The 15,139-nt window shown below is 44.5% G+C and overlaps 1 protein-coding gene across 21 annotated transcripts in view; it reads right to left on the bottom strand.

The window, feature by feature from the left end:
* PHACTR1 (phosphatase and actin regulator 1) overlaps window positions 1–15,139 on the bottom strand; it is a 500,502-nt gene that overhangs the window by 70,855 nt on the left and 414,508 nt on the right. For 10 of the 21 annotated variants that reach the window (XM_070584081.1, XM_070584079.1, XM_070584080.1 and 7 more), the window contains one exon: window positions 13,522–13,728. The exons of the other annotated variants lie outside the window; for them this stretch is intronic. In XM_070584081.1, coding sequence (XP_070440182.1) covers window positions 13,522–13,728 — 207 coding nt within the window. The remainder of the gene's footprint in view (window positions 1–13,521; window positions 13,729–15,139) is intronic. 21 annotated transcript variants of the gene reach the window in all.

Here is a 15,139-nt window from a genome sequence, read left to right as displayed (position 1 = left end):
GGGACAGTGACCACACTGGGTTCCATCCATCTTGCTAAGCTATAGTTTCCTGCTCACACTCCACCACAGTATGTCTCGTCACGGCTTCCATAGCAAAACTTACTCCGTTTAACACTGGAAAAATGGCCAGTGGCCTCCAGGAACTCTATCAAAACAGGCAAGGAAGAAATGACTGGGGGGGCCAAATTAGTGGAGACAGTTACTCTTATTGTCTTAGGAAAGGCATGCTGGGGCCATGGAGAGCTCCCTCTTCTCTCCTGCCTGCGTCTCCCTTCTGGTGGTTTCACTACACATGGTCATAAATTAAATACGAGTAGAGAAAGAAAGTGAATCGATTAAAATAATTTTTGGCTCAGCAGATTTGCTAAAAAGAAAGGAAATTAAGAAATTGGTTAAAATCAGGTAGAATTGTCTGCTCTTAGTGAATTAGCTCTGTGGTCTCCATCTTTCACCAACACGGTGGATAACTGAGGAGCGCCTGGGCAGCTCAGACCTTCAGTAACTTGGCAATGTCTATTTTTATATCTTTATGACATCTTAATACCAAGTCATTCCTCCTAACAGATCTGGAGGCACAATTTGAAACCAGCTGTATGTGATCTGTCATTCTGAGTTTCTGTCTCTCTCTCTATCTTTCCCTTTCAAACTTCTGTGTTCTCTGCCCCCTTGACCACACCAGCCCTGGGACCTCATCTCCTCTTATTGTGCAGATAATGGGGTCCCAGTCCTCTAATCCATCCCTCACCCTGCGCGAGACATCTCCCTAAAGCACAGGTCATGCTTGAGGTCCCACAATGAGCCCTTGCTGCAGTCAATGCTGCAAGTCCAGGTGAGACTCTGGGTCAGCCGTGTCCTGCTCCGCCAGGCATCTCCTGCCCTGCCTCTCCTTGGCCCACTGTGGCTGCTCCAGTCAGGCCAGTTTCCATACTGGGTTTCCAATAACCATGTTCATTCCTTCCTCAGGGCCTTGTCATACCCATGCCCTGAAATCCCCTCCCTGCTCCTGCCTGATGATCAAAATTGCATTCACCTTGCAAAGCACAACTGAGGGCCCCACTTGCCCCTTGCAGCCTTTCCGCCCTGAACTCCTGTGACCCTGATAATCAGCACCTTCATTTAATTCTGCTCGATTTTGTGCTGGTTACTGCTGGCTCCATTTGGGTTAGCCTTGGCTTCCCAACTGGGTCCTGGATGGCTCCTCCCAGGCACGCTTCAGCACTCCCCACAGGGTGCTCCGAGTAGTGAGGCCCAGGACTCCATGCCAAGCGTTCTTGCAGCCTCATCCAGGGGTACCCTAGAATCACCCCGAAGCTAACCCCCACGCCCCCTCAGGGATTCTACGGGGCGGTGCAGGGAGTGTCCAGCATTGTTTTTGGAAAGCCACATTTGAAAACCACTCTGAGCCTCTTATTCTTGTCCTTTTCTCTGAACACAAACAAACAACGGCACTAATTCTTAGAGTGGAGTTCTTGGACCACCTGCAACCGTCCTTGATGCCGGCTAGAAGTTGAAATTCCTGGGCTTCACCTCTGACCTACTGGATCAGAATCTCTGGACGGGGAATTTGGATTTTAAATGCTTCCCAGGTGCTTACTACACACAGGTGCTTACTACACACAGGGAGTTGAGACTCACTGATTCGGGGTGTTAAACTGCTCGTAGTACAATGCTGCCCGAGGCTGGGCCATCCCAGCATTCGATGGCCAGGAGGCATCAGTTATGGCCAGGAGGCATCAGTTCCGCCCAGCCCCTGGGCAAAGCCCATCCTGAGAGGTCATCAGCATAGTCTCTAGGTTCTATTTCTATGCCCTCAACGTGTAAAAAGTAAAAGCAATTTGCAGGAAACCAATTTACTGGAAGCTAATTTGCCTAAAATCTGTTTACCTAATGACTAGCTTGCCTAAATCTAAGGTTTGCAGTTAAAGGATCTGTTTTTAAAGCAATTCGTCAGAGGGCACTTTCAATTTAATTTTATATTTATAAAAATCACTTATCCTTGACATTCTGTGAATGATACGATTTCTTATATCCTTCTGGGTGGACTATTGTATCTTATTAGCTTTAGAAGACTTTAAGGACATTTTAGACAAGTTTGCCTAAAAAGCCATTCTTCAAAATTTCGTCTCATGCAATAAACACTTAACTGAATGTTCAACTTTTCCTACAGAGTTGATTCAGTGCATCAGAGTTCTCTTGTTCCTCCTTGCTGATTTCTCATTTACCCTACGTGTACGGTATGTATTTCTCAAATGAATATAGAAACATATACCCAATACTCATGTCTGTTCAGTGAGGCACTAACATTTTTGTAGTAAGGGTAACAGAGTGAGATGAATGGATCGGGACTGTCCTGCATGCCACCCCCTTGTTCTTTCCAAAATGTCAAATTCTGAGGGTAGTGATCTCTCCAACCTCATTAGGGAGGTTTGGGAGAGGCAGATTCCTGGGCCTCACTTTCATAGATTCGGCAGGTCGGTTGGGGGTCTGCTTTGTAAATAAGCCCCCAGATCACCCTGACCCAGGTGGAGACCACACTTTGAGAAAGTGCCATAAGTTATTATAGGACCAAGAAGCACAAAATCATTACCAAACTTTGTCTTACTAAAGTAGAAGATAAAATGTAAAAATCACACACTCATCCAGCTCTGTTAGCGTCAGCAAACTGCTTAAATCTCTTTGCTGTTCAGTTTTCCAATCTGTGAAATGGGGATGAATCAATCTACCATAGGACTATTGTGAAAATTAAATAAGATAAAGTACATAAACTATGTAGCATAGTGTTTGGCATTTGGTTACTCAATGAATAGTAACTATACTTCTTGTTGCCAGCATTACTATCATTATTGAACTGCTTCCTCAGGAAGCCCATTCGTTCTCCCCAAGGTTGGTTTAGGCACCCACCAGTGGGCTCTCACCAGGCCCTGGGCTTCCCTTTGTCAGAGCATTTCATATAGGGTCGACTTGACCCATCTCACTTTTCTTGACTTGTTGCTGATTTTTATTTGCAGTAGGTGGACACGACGCATTAACTAGATCACAGTGGATGTGGCTGTTTCATCTCCTGTTCCCTAGCAAGGGCTGGGCCTAGTGCATAGTATGCCTTGGTTTTCCTTCTCATCATGTCTTTAGAGCTGTGGGAAAAGAACTTAGGGACCTGTTTCTCCTACACTAAGGCTCTGCTAATCAGTGTTGTCCGTGGACTAGCAGAGCAGAGCCTCTTGGGAGCCATGAGAAATGCAGGTTCTCAGGGCCCAGCTCAGCCCTTCTGAACCAGAATCCTCACCTTGACAAGGTCCCCAGGGACCATGCCACAATCAAGTCTGAGAAGCCACCCTCTAAGAGCCATTCCTTGGTGAAGAGACTGCTCCCTTCACCAGCAAAGTGACAATGCCCAAGGCCTTCTGGAGGATGAGATTTGGCCCTGGTGAAATCACCAGTAGCTTAGAACTCAGAAGAGCTGGGGTTTAATCCCAGCACCAAGATCAAGAGGCTCTGTTACTCTGCCTAAGACATTCAGCTTTCCTGAGCCTCAGTTTTCTCATCTGTAGAAGGGGCATATTAATTACCTACCTGATAGGCCTGTTGGGAGAAGTAAATGGATTATGGTCTACTCTGATGGGGGATGCTGAGGGGATGAGGGGGCTGAAACCCAGCCCGAGGTCTGTCCTGGCATGGGCTTGAGTCACCCCAGAGGAAGGGGCAGCTTTTGTAATTCATTCCTCCAAAGGACATGTTTTTATAATTTTTTAAATTAATTTTTTTTTTGAGGAAGGTTAGCTCTGAGCTAACCTCTGCTGCCAATCCTCCTCTTTTTGCTGAGGAAGACTGGCCCTGAGCTAACATTCGTGCCCATCTTCCTCTACTTTTTATATGTGGGACGCCTACCACAGCATGGCTTGCCAATCAGTGCCATGTCCGCACCCGGGATCTGAACCAGCGAAACCCGGGCCGCTGAAGTGGAATGTGCGCACTTAACCACTGCATCACCGGGCCGGCCCCAGGTTTTTATAATTTTACAAAGTCCCCATACAGGTTAGCAGAGGGCCTGAGTACAAAATACCCCTAGTCCAGTCCTTGGTATGTAACAGGAGTTCAACAGATAAGGTCTTAATGGATTCTGAAAAAATAATATATTCTCTGCCTCTCCCATAGGTTGCTGTGAATGTAAGACAAGACAATATGGACACGCTTTATAAATTGCAAAGCACTATATATACCTGCAGTGTTAGTAGCAGGATTCTTGCCACACCTGGGAGAATCACCTAGCCGGATGCTCCCCAGCCTGGGGTGGGATGACGGAAGCCAAGAAAGTGACAGCGGGGGCAGTGTTTCTATTCTAAGTAGGTAGGTGAAAATGCCAGGTGAAAGTGACTGAAGTAGTGGAACAAAGAGGCTTCCAAGGACCATCTGAGCAGTTTTCCACGTTTGCAACAAAGCATCGTGGGAAGAGAAAAAGGTGGGGTCATCCAGGCTTCAGTGTGTTGTTCAGATGCATGCCGCGCTGTGTCAGCGGAAAAGAAAGCAGAACTGGGAGTGAGAACACCTGGGTCCTCTGCTCTTCATTAGTTGGGAAAGATAGCTAACCTTTTTTGGGACTCAGGCTCTTTTACCTGTAAATATCCAGGGATATAATGCCTCCTTTCCTTTGATAGCATCTCACTGAATAAAACGCTTTGCATCTATCCCGTGCATGATATTTATGGATTGTGGGAGCACACACTCCACCTCTTGCATTCAGAATGAGGACAGTGGCTGGTCCTGCTGGGGTACACACACAGCTCTGCTTGCTGACTTAGAACTGGTCAAGTCCTCTGCAGCCAGACTGTTCAAGATTCATAAAACTGTCTCTGCTGATGGAGTGGAAAAAGCAAAAACAACCAGTTCCAGAGAACAAGGAAAATAAACCCAAACTATGAGTATCACAGAGCCATAAAACCCAAGAGGGCTGTATTTCCAACCATGACACAGCTCTGACTTATGACTCGGACAAGGAATGAAAATCCCAGATTACTTCTCTAGTCGATTCTCATGCCACAGGACTGTAGTCTATAACAGAAGGAGTCTGGGCTAAATAAAAACAGTCCTAGCCTCTCTTCTCACTTTTATTAACACCTGCTGTGGAAGCCATTTGTAACTGCTGATGTATCGGAAGTACTTGTCAATGATAGTAGCACTTAGTGTCTTAATGAACAAAGGTGTTGTAAGAACGTCTCAGCCTTTTGCCACCTGGTTCCAGTGGGTTAGGATCTCTATCTCCTTGCATAGACACAGGCATGCCACCCAAAGACATAGAGGGGCTATAAGAAGTAGACTTGGTACTTAAATAAGAGTCCAGTATTGCTAAAGTACTGAATCAGATTCCCCCTGGCTGCAAGAGAGGTGCTCACAGGAGCTCCATCAATCCCTTCAGGCCATCCTAGGGATTCTACGGCAGTCTGACATTTTATCCTTGGTCAAATGCCTGCAAAGGCAAAATGTGTTGACTGACCCCTTGTGGTGACAGGGATGGTGTGGAAGGAAACAAGTGTAACAAAGAAGTTATTTGTGTTAAATGCCCCAAGCTTGGCCGGCTCTCCCAAGCCAGGCAAGCACATGAAGACTACAGCAAATACCTGATGTTTGAGAGGACTATGTCCTGAGACCTTCCAGAATCCTAAAATTGAAGGCTGTTATAGCATATGCAGCACCAGCAACTGACTTTGTTTCAGAGCCACTTTCCACAAAGAAAGATTTTTGTTTTTAAATTTACCCCTCCTAAGACCATCTGGGAAGACTACAAGAAAGAGGAAGGAATGTGCCTCTCTGAGATGGAGATGCTGGGCAGTGGATGGGGGTCATTCACCAGCTGAGTCACATTAGCATGTCATCTTTGCAGAGCAAGCAATTCAATTAGATTTTTTTTAAAGTAAGATTACACATTATTCATTGTCAGGAAACTGCTCTCAAAGAGTCAAAATTATAGATGTTCCTATAATCACGAGAACAAACATCTGTTGAAAAGATCAGTATTTTGTTAGAAATTATAAATCACTTATACATAAACACATTATACTGTTTATTTTTGCAGCAATGGACTAGTGCTGTTGCTCCCAAGGAGGCGCGGCAAGGCAAGTGCCATTCAGTTGATAACTGAGCTGTTGAACCTGAGCCTTCTGCAAGACAGGCATGATGGAAGGTGAGAAGGTCGGAGATGGACACCCAAAAGGAACACAGATCCCACAGTGCCTACTGGGAGGACTGCTGTTTGTGAGTATCCAGGCCCAAGCTGAGAGGGGGTCGAATCAAGATCACAAAGTCACGAAGGCAAGCAACAAAATGTTCATCCGATCTCAGAACACTAGAACCAGGGGATACACGTCTGAAGTCTGAAAGCAGTAAATGTAGAGCATATAAAATGAAATACTACACAGATCATACGGAACTATCAAGAAGTAGAACATTCATGGTGAAGGTACAAATAAGTTCAAGTTAGATCCACAAATATATAAAGGAAAAAGAAGGATGGGTGCAGTTCCTTTCTCATCTTGCATCCATCTGATACACGACATTTATTCATTGTTGGGGGACAGACTCAGATTTCTTGCATTTACAGAAATGGTGGTGGCTGGTCTAACTGTCTGCAGTTGGTGTCCACAAGGTTATCTCCATCTCCCTGTGACATTACTAATGTACTCTCTGACACTTAAGGCTGGATCACAAGTTTGACTGATGGATGACTGTCATGTTCTACCTGCTACTCATATAAGGGGTTGCTTTTCCATCTAGGTTACCGTGTTTCTTTCAAATACAACAGACTCAGATTTCATTTATGGTGGAAGTCAGCGCCGGAGAGCAAGTATCCTGCTATGAACTCGTGGGCAAATGCCCCAGCCACAGGGGCTTCTCTCCCTCCCAAGGCCTCCCGTTCTGCTGCTGTATAGTGCTAGCTAAGGGCAGAGCAGGGAACAAGGCAGACCAAATCCCCGTCCTCAGGAAATTTATTCCTGGGACATTTAAACAACGTCCAAGAGGAAGAACCAAGGGCAGCAGCTTGGTGCCCTTTGCAATTTCAAGCTGACGCTGAACATCCCCCGGTTACATTCGTACATCCAGTTGTAAATCACCCAACAGCATTATTGTCCATCTTATCCACAAGAATATCGAGGAGACAGGCTTTCGTGAAATCTGGCAAGCCTTGCTACAAGTCCAGAGAAGACGCCCACGTCCCCCGCCCAAGTTAAATCCGTAGCAGGGCATTTGAGGCTCTCCACGGTTTTGCTGCAATCCCCTTCCAACCTGATCTTTCACTACTTCCCTACGTGAATCCCACAAACCCGTCAAGCTGGGCTATTTGCTATTTCTTGAACATACTACGCCTCATACTCACGTGCCTCCTGTCCTCTGCTGCCTGTTTCATAGCAACCTCCTCTCCCATCCCCACCCATCAAAATTTTACTCCTCTTTAGACCTGTCTTAAATATATCCTTGTTTATGACACTTTTTCTGATTCTTCCAAAAGGATCTGATCTCTTACTATTTGAATTTCTTTAGAGCCATGTTTATACATCTTCATAGTAAACATTTTCTGTAGCTTACAACTGCCTACAACTCCTACAGCTGATGAGGGAATGCTTTTTTTTTTTTTTGAGGAAGCTTAGCCCTGAGCTAATATCCATGCCCATCTTCCTCTATTTTATATGTGGGACGCCTGCCACAGCATGGCTTGATGAGCAGTGCTACGTCCATGCCCAGGATCTGAACCTGCGAACCCGGGCCACAGAAGCGGTGTGTGCAAATTTAACTGCTATGCCACCAGGTTGGCCTCGATGAGGGAACACTTTTGTAAATTCTATCGGGTCTGGCAGAGCACCTTGCACATAGTGGGCACTCAAAACATAAATGCCATTTAGCCTAAAAAAGGAAGGAAATCCTGTCACATGTGACAACATGGATGAACCTTGAGGATATCATGCTAAGTGAAATAAGTCAGTCTTAAAAAGACAAATACTAGGGCTGGCCTGGTGGCACAGTGGTTCAGTTGGCATGTTCTGCTTCGACAGGCCTGGGGTTCACCGGTTCGGATCCTGGGTGTGGACATGGCACCGCTTGGCAAGCCATGCTGTGGCAGGCGTCTTCCTCAGCAAAAAGAGCAGGATTGGTGGCAGATGTTAGCTCAAAAGAAAAAAAAAAAGACAAATACTGTATGATTCCACCTATGTGAGGTACCGAGAGTAATCAAGTTCACAGAAACAAGAATTAAAATGATGGTTACTAGGGGCTAAGGGGAGAGGAAAGAAAAAGGAGAGTTGTTTCATAGGTATAGAGTCTCAGTTTTGCAAGATGAAAAAGTTCTGGAGATCTGTTGTAAAACAAGATGCACATACTTAACACTATACATTGTACACTTAAAAATGGTTAAGATGGTAACTTTTATGTTATGTGCTTTCACCACAAGAAAAAAAAGTGGCAAGTGAATTAAATCTCCAATCTAACAGTGCTACAAAAAAAAAAAAAAGCATTTTGCTACAATCTTCATCCTGATCATAGAGGTCAGAGCAGAAAGCACTCTTAAAAATGTTTTGATCAATGGATAGTTCTTACCTGCACTAAGAAAAGAATTTCTGCATTTTGAGAAAAGAAAATCAAAACTGGAAAAATACGGACAAATGGGTATAAAGAGTAGATTCAGGTAAATTTCCCATTCCTTCAAGGTATGAGTTATCAAGAGAGTGTGAACCTTAAACCTCTTTATGAGGCTTCTGGGTTACAAATAATTTTTTCCCTTTAGAGGCACAGATGAGATCAAGGTCACAGCAGTCTGGTCACCAGTTTTCTTGCCCTGTCAGAGGCAAGAGGGAGTGCCAGGGCAGAGGCAAAAGTAGTTAGAAGATTTTGCAGGGCTGGAGAGAAGGCTGAAAGAGGAGAACAAGGAGGGGGCGTGGGATATTGGGGAGAAATGGAGACAGACGATCAGAGAGCAACAGAGAAACATAATGAAATCACACATCAGAAAGTGACTGTAGTTCAATGTAGACAATGCCCACAAGACGAGAGAGACAGCTATAAGTAGGAATACTGGTTTTGGCTTGACAGGCACTGGATAGAGGATTCTTACTGGACACGTGCTGGGACTGAAAAATACCACAGGGCATGGATACCATTTTTCAGGTAATTGCAGTTGCAAATACTTTGCAATGTTGAAACTAGCAATCAACCAAGTTCTGACAGTACAGTAAGTTTCCTTGTATTTCAGGTTCTAAAGATAGTGCAAATAAGCCCTGGGCAGGTTCACAGCAGCAGAAGGACTTGTTTTTAAGGATCAGCAACAGTTTCCTTTCTTTGCCAAATTGTTAGTCTCCAATTGTAGTCAAATGCTTCCCATGTGATTTGTCCCAGTCTTGATTCTTACACACTCTGTCCTTCTGGCATGCCCTTTGTCCATGGATACCCAACCCAAACGTACTTGGGTCCTCCTCTTTAGAATCAAGTGCCTTGAGAACATTACTTAATTTTGAAAGACTGGACCATTTTTTGTCTTTGAGTTATAAAGTTAAAGAAGCAGATTTTCTAATTTCTTCAACAGATTAAAACACACAAAGCAAAAAACAAAACACAAAACAAAACAAAACACCAGTGAAAACTAATGATTTCATTTCTTAGAATTTTAAGAATAGGTATCTTGGTAGAGACGGTGTAAATTAATGGTTATAAGTGAGGACTCTGGAGTCCAACAAAATGGGTTGAGTCCATCTCTGCCCCTTACTAGCTAGGTAACCATGACCAAGTCATTTAACTTCTCTAAATTTCTTTTTCCTCTTCTAGGAAAAAGAGAGAATAATGATAATAGTGTCTACCTCACAGGACTAAAGGTATGTCATAAAGTTTTCAAAAAATGGTAGCTGCCATCATTCATACCCAAGTGTGAACGTCGGACTGTAAAGTCCAACTATCACAAAGGTGATTATCCTTCCTCCAAATGGCACTTATGGGGTGCCTAACCACAAATACCTTATGCAGAAGGCATGGATTATTCATGCAACGTCCAACATTTGACTTCTGGAGCCAGGATGGCTGGAGAGGTGATTGATGAAGACTTAGAAAGGAGGAGACCGTGGTTTTTTGCCTCCATCACCCCCTTCCTCTGGGGTCAGCCATCATTCCAAGAAGGATGCATTTTGAGAATCATTCATCTCCAATCATACTTATGCAACCAGCTCTGCTGTAGGAATAGAAGGGAATCTGATGCCGCAAACCCCTGACCCTGTATTACACGCCACTGTGCATGCTGACGTTGCAGAAGAGACGAAAGAGGATGACAGTGGGAGAAGAAGAAAAACAGTTTGGGAGAGCAAGAGTTTCTCTCTCCCTGGCTGAAGAACAGAGAAAATGTGTAAGAAAAATAGTCTCCAAGTTAACTATGGTTTCCTGATAAAGTGGAAACAAATGCCAAAGTAGAGAGAGTTCTGTACGTCTTTCCCTGATGGTGTACCTGGAAGAAGTTCAGGCTTATGCTTCGCCCAGCATCCTACCAGACCAAGAACCACTGTGACTCTATTCATCATGCTTGGTGTCTTTCAAATTGTCTTGTGTTTCCTTTCAAACATGTCGACAGAACAACAGACGTTGAGAACATGTTAAAACTCATGTCTCAATTTAGAGTTCTAGAATTCTTAGTTTATTAATTCTTTCTGACATGGCACAGAAGTCTCTAGAGTAATTAGTAACAGAACAGGGTTAATGTAGCTGCCTCATGGTGATTCGTTATGACTGACACTCATTTACAAAAATTAAGCAAGTCTAAGTGACTTTAACCCAAAAAGCACCAGATTTACAGCATATAGACATCTCCACCTATCTTGTCTTCATCAGATTTAAGAGGCTACCAGGTACAATATGGTAAGGATTGTTAGCTTTTACGTATTTTTATCCATTTGATCCCAGGTATAGAGGTGCGGTTTACAGATAATAGAAAAAGTCCACGGTCCATGGGAAAGGATGAGGGAAGCCAGAAAGATTGGTCCAATTTAGATATCTGCAGTCCCTCATACATCAAAAGAGTCCTGCGGATACCAAGCTACTCAAGTTCAGGGCTCATAGCTGAAGCTATGAATGAATGAAGTATGCCTTCATTAATTAGATAACTAGATAAATTAGAGGGTGGTTTGAGAAGTTCTGTCAATTCTTCTTTTAAAATGTCTTATCTATTGTTCTGTTCTCTCTCTCCCCACTGCTATCAGCCACATGCTTGTTAGCACAGATTTCTACCTAAGTAGGCTCTTAAATAGTGGCCTGGGCTCAAATCATTCAATTTCATTCAACAAGCGATTTGGGAGAATCAGGCATGGGGCTGGCATCAGTGGCTTCTCGGTTAGGCCTTCCACCTTCTCCTCTTTCTGTTCATTCTACAGTGACCAGGGAAAATTTTTTAAAGGCTGGTTTTCATCACATCACTCCTCTGCTCAAAAACCTCCAAAGGCTTTCCACAGCTGCAGGAATAAAATCTAAATCCTCACATGCCTTACCTAATGAGCCTCTCTCTCAACACATCCCAAGACAGACCCTCCACCCCAGCTTGGCCACCTCGCCTCCCACCCGAAACACTGCCTCCTCCTCTGAGCCTCTGTCTGGGGTCTTCTTTTCTGGAATGTTCTTCCCTCATTCTCCATAAATGCCCTTCACGCTTTAAGGATCAGCTCAAGCTTCAGCCCTCTCCAGTAATTCTTTTATCAGATTGCACTGAACTGCAAGTATTACTCCTGACAGTAGCTATTTTCACATTTTATTTTATAACCACAAATATATATGTATGTATGTGTATATACACACACACACACACACTCATTAAACTGTCATATACTTGTATCTGCTTTGAGACCCAGCACAGTATTCTGCCTAAAGTAGGTGTGCTGAATAAATACGTATTACATGTGGACGTTTATTTTGCAATATTTAATCTTTCTCAATGGAAATTCGGCAGCAAAGCCTTAAAAGGTGTAAAGCTCTTAAAAGTAACATAAACTTATTTCTAGATAAGGTACGTAACTTATTTCTAGAATTAGAATTGCTAATTCTAACTGCTAATTCCAGAAATAAATTATGGAAAACTCAGAGATGCTTATATACATGTAAGCTGCTGAAGATGTTCGCTGTTGTGTTTTTTACAACAGAGAAGATGAAAAACCCCTAAGGGGTCAATCGAGTAATCCTGATCGACACCAGGCAGCTGACAAGACTGTGTTGTGGAATATTTGCTAACATGAGAATCCGTTCATGAGATATTGCTGAGTGATACAGAATATATACAGCAGTATTTGATTTTTATTAGATAGACAGATGGACAGATGGACAGTGGTAATCTCGTAGAGGGAGGTTTACAACAGCATTTTCTCCTTTGTAGATGCATTTAAATTTGGGGGCACTGAACTAAAGTGTTATTAACGTGTTGAATGGTTCCTTTCGATGGAATTTGCTCTTCTGAAACACATACATCTGACTTTCATGGGCGCATACCTTGATAGAAGGGTTTGACGCAACCCTGTTTAGGTTGGACTCTAATAAAACCCAGCACCACGTGAGAGACTTCCTCCTCTCATGGAAACAATGTTCACTGAACCAGGAGTTGGGAACGCAGGATCTATTCGTGGCTCCAGTGCAGAATTCCTGCCAGCCCTGGGAAAGTCACTGACTTTTCTTGAACCCGTTTTCTACTATAAAATAGCTGCGTACTCTTCCCTACCTCCAGCCCCATTACATCTTACAAAAATGTACAGAGATCAATTTGAAGCTATTTATAAAAATACCAAACACACTGTAAAAAGGCAGTTGGTAGTATCAGGTGGGGATACTATCGAGGCTGGAGAAACAACCCTCTGAAATCTTTAATCTCTGATTAAACCACAAACTTAAACCACAAAGTGGGGTCCGATTCACAGGCTAATGTGCAGTGAAGTGCTTTTCCACTAGATGCTCAATTTAATAACCGTAGGTCCATTCATTAAATAACATTTTAAAAATAAAAATCATTTTAGGACAGCAGTCCTAGGCTTATTCTGCTTTTAAAGTATTTCCCACAATACTCTGCAGATTTTCTTTGCTTTTTTTTTAATAGAAGAAATACACTGGGCTTCAGAGCAATAATTTAAAGACAAAAAATGTAAAGCTTTGACAAATTCATTACGAAAGGAACAATGTACTACTCTTTATCTTTGCAAAGATTTTGACATTGAATGTGATTCACCTAGATGGGCAAATAATCCGGAATCAGTCACATAAATACCAATGCACATATTTGCAGATACACACAACTGAAGGCTCTTGGCATACGACTGGTAGGTGTACCTTGAACGCTTCTGGACACAAACACATAAACCCAGGTCATGACTGCAGGTACCAAGACACACACGGAAACACCCAAACGTCCCACAGAGCAACCTCGCCAAAGAGGTGCGTCAGGCCTCAGATAAAAAGAAAAAAAGCAAGAGATCATCCCTTGAAGGGAAGGGAAGGCAGGGCTGCATGCCCCCAGAAGACGTCTTGACTCACCTGTTAAGTGGTTGGCAATCCTGGCAGTGGGTTTGGGAGGCAGGGCAGGGGGTTGCTTGAGAAGGGACAGCTGCTTCACTGGGGTCTCTTCATGGTCTCCAGAGAAAGCAGCAGGTTTTTTTGGGGGCAGGAGCAGGACTGGTTTGGCTGAAGGATCTTGGGACAGGAGGACTCCAGACTCACTGGCAGAGGGACTCTCTTCAGACACTGAGGGGACAACCACATGACACACAGGAGACATTACACCAACGCAGTGCAGGTGGGGCCGGCGGGAACACACAGCACAGGGACGTGGGGCAGCAACACCGCAGAGCACCAGCTGTTCCAGGTTGTCATGTGTGAGTGGAGAGTTAAAAGAGGGGACACCAGAAATCCAATAAAGCAGGGCGGTGGGGGTGGAGGGACACAGTGGGGAGCCAGAGGCAGAAAAGGGAGAGGCAGAAGCAGCAAGAGGGAGAAAAAGGAAGAGGACATTTTCTCAAAACCATCCAAAGCGCCACCGCTTCGATCTCGGCATTGATAATACAAATTCCATGGGTGCTCTTAAATGTGACCCATGGGACCACAGCAGCAATCCACGGATGGCAGGTGTAGTGGATCAGGGACAAAGAGCACCAATCGCTGGCATGTTCCTTTGGGCCTGGTTGCCCTTTGCTAGGAAGAAGAGAGAGTGGATTCCGGGATCTTGTTTTTGCCCGCTGGGTCTCACTGTGTCTCTGCTCCCAGATCTGGGACTGAGTAATGAAGACAGCCTAGACACCAGATGAGTTACCCCTACATGCCCGGGGGGGCTGCTCCTCTATGTTTGGGAGCCGCCAGAGCTGGGCAGCAGCCTCCTGTGGGCACCCTGCAGTTTTAGGGGCATCTTCCTGCCCCTGCTGGCTCCTATAATCCCTGACAAGGTGAAGGATGCTCCAACTCGACACCTTTTTGTCTTCCCCCTTCCTCTTTCCTCTCACTCACCAGAATTATGGTTTTCCTGTTTCGATTCCCCCATTTCTCTTTCTCTGCACTGAGCCTGACTCTTCTCTTCCCCACGGGGAACCCCAACTGGCTCCAGTTAAGAGCTGTTACAGGTAGTAGCACAGGCCTTCCTTCCATGCTGGCAGCTTGGCCAATGACAAACTGGCACTCTATGATTCACTGGGATGACAGATCTCACTCTAACAATCGAATCCATCTGATTCCAACGTCACCAGGAAGGCTGGATACAAAACACAATTCACGGCTTTAGTTGGAAAAGTCTTCCCAGCTTGGTGGTGGGGCGGGGGGAATGTAACTCACTTGCATATGCTCCTTCCTCCCATCACTGCTACTAAGAATGCCTATAAATGACTCCTTCCCTGCCCTCTCTTCCCCTCTAATCTGGGTAGCAGTGTTCCCTGCAGCATCAAAGCCTGCAAATAATCCTCATGAGCACTAAATTCTCCCCCGTCTCAAGGGACACTATTATTATCAGTGTTGGACACACTGATGGAGCAATGACTCACCAGGTCCCAAAGTGAAACATGGGAATTGACTTGGTGAAACGTCATCTCTCCCACCCTCCCACCCGTGTTCTGCTGATGTAGATTTTGCACACGGTGTGGAGAAAGGACGTGGCCTTTCCATCCACATG

Source organism: Equus przewalskii, chromosome 19 (assembly GCF_037783145.1).
Source record: "Equus przewalskii isolate Varuska chromosome 19, EquPr2, whole genome shotgun sequence".
NCBI lineage: Eukaryota > Metazoa > Chordata > Mammalia > Perissodactyla > Equidae > Equus > Equus przewalskii.
Note: the sequence above shows the minus strand (reverse complement) of the source record. Positions and strands in the feature narration are given on the sequence as shown.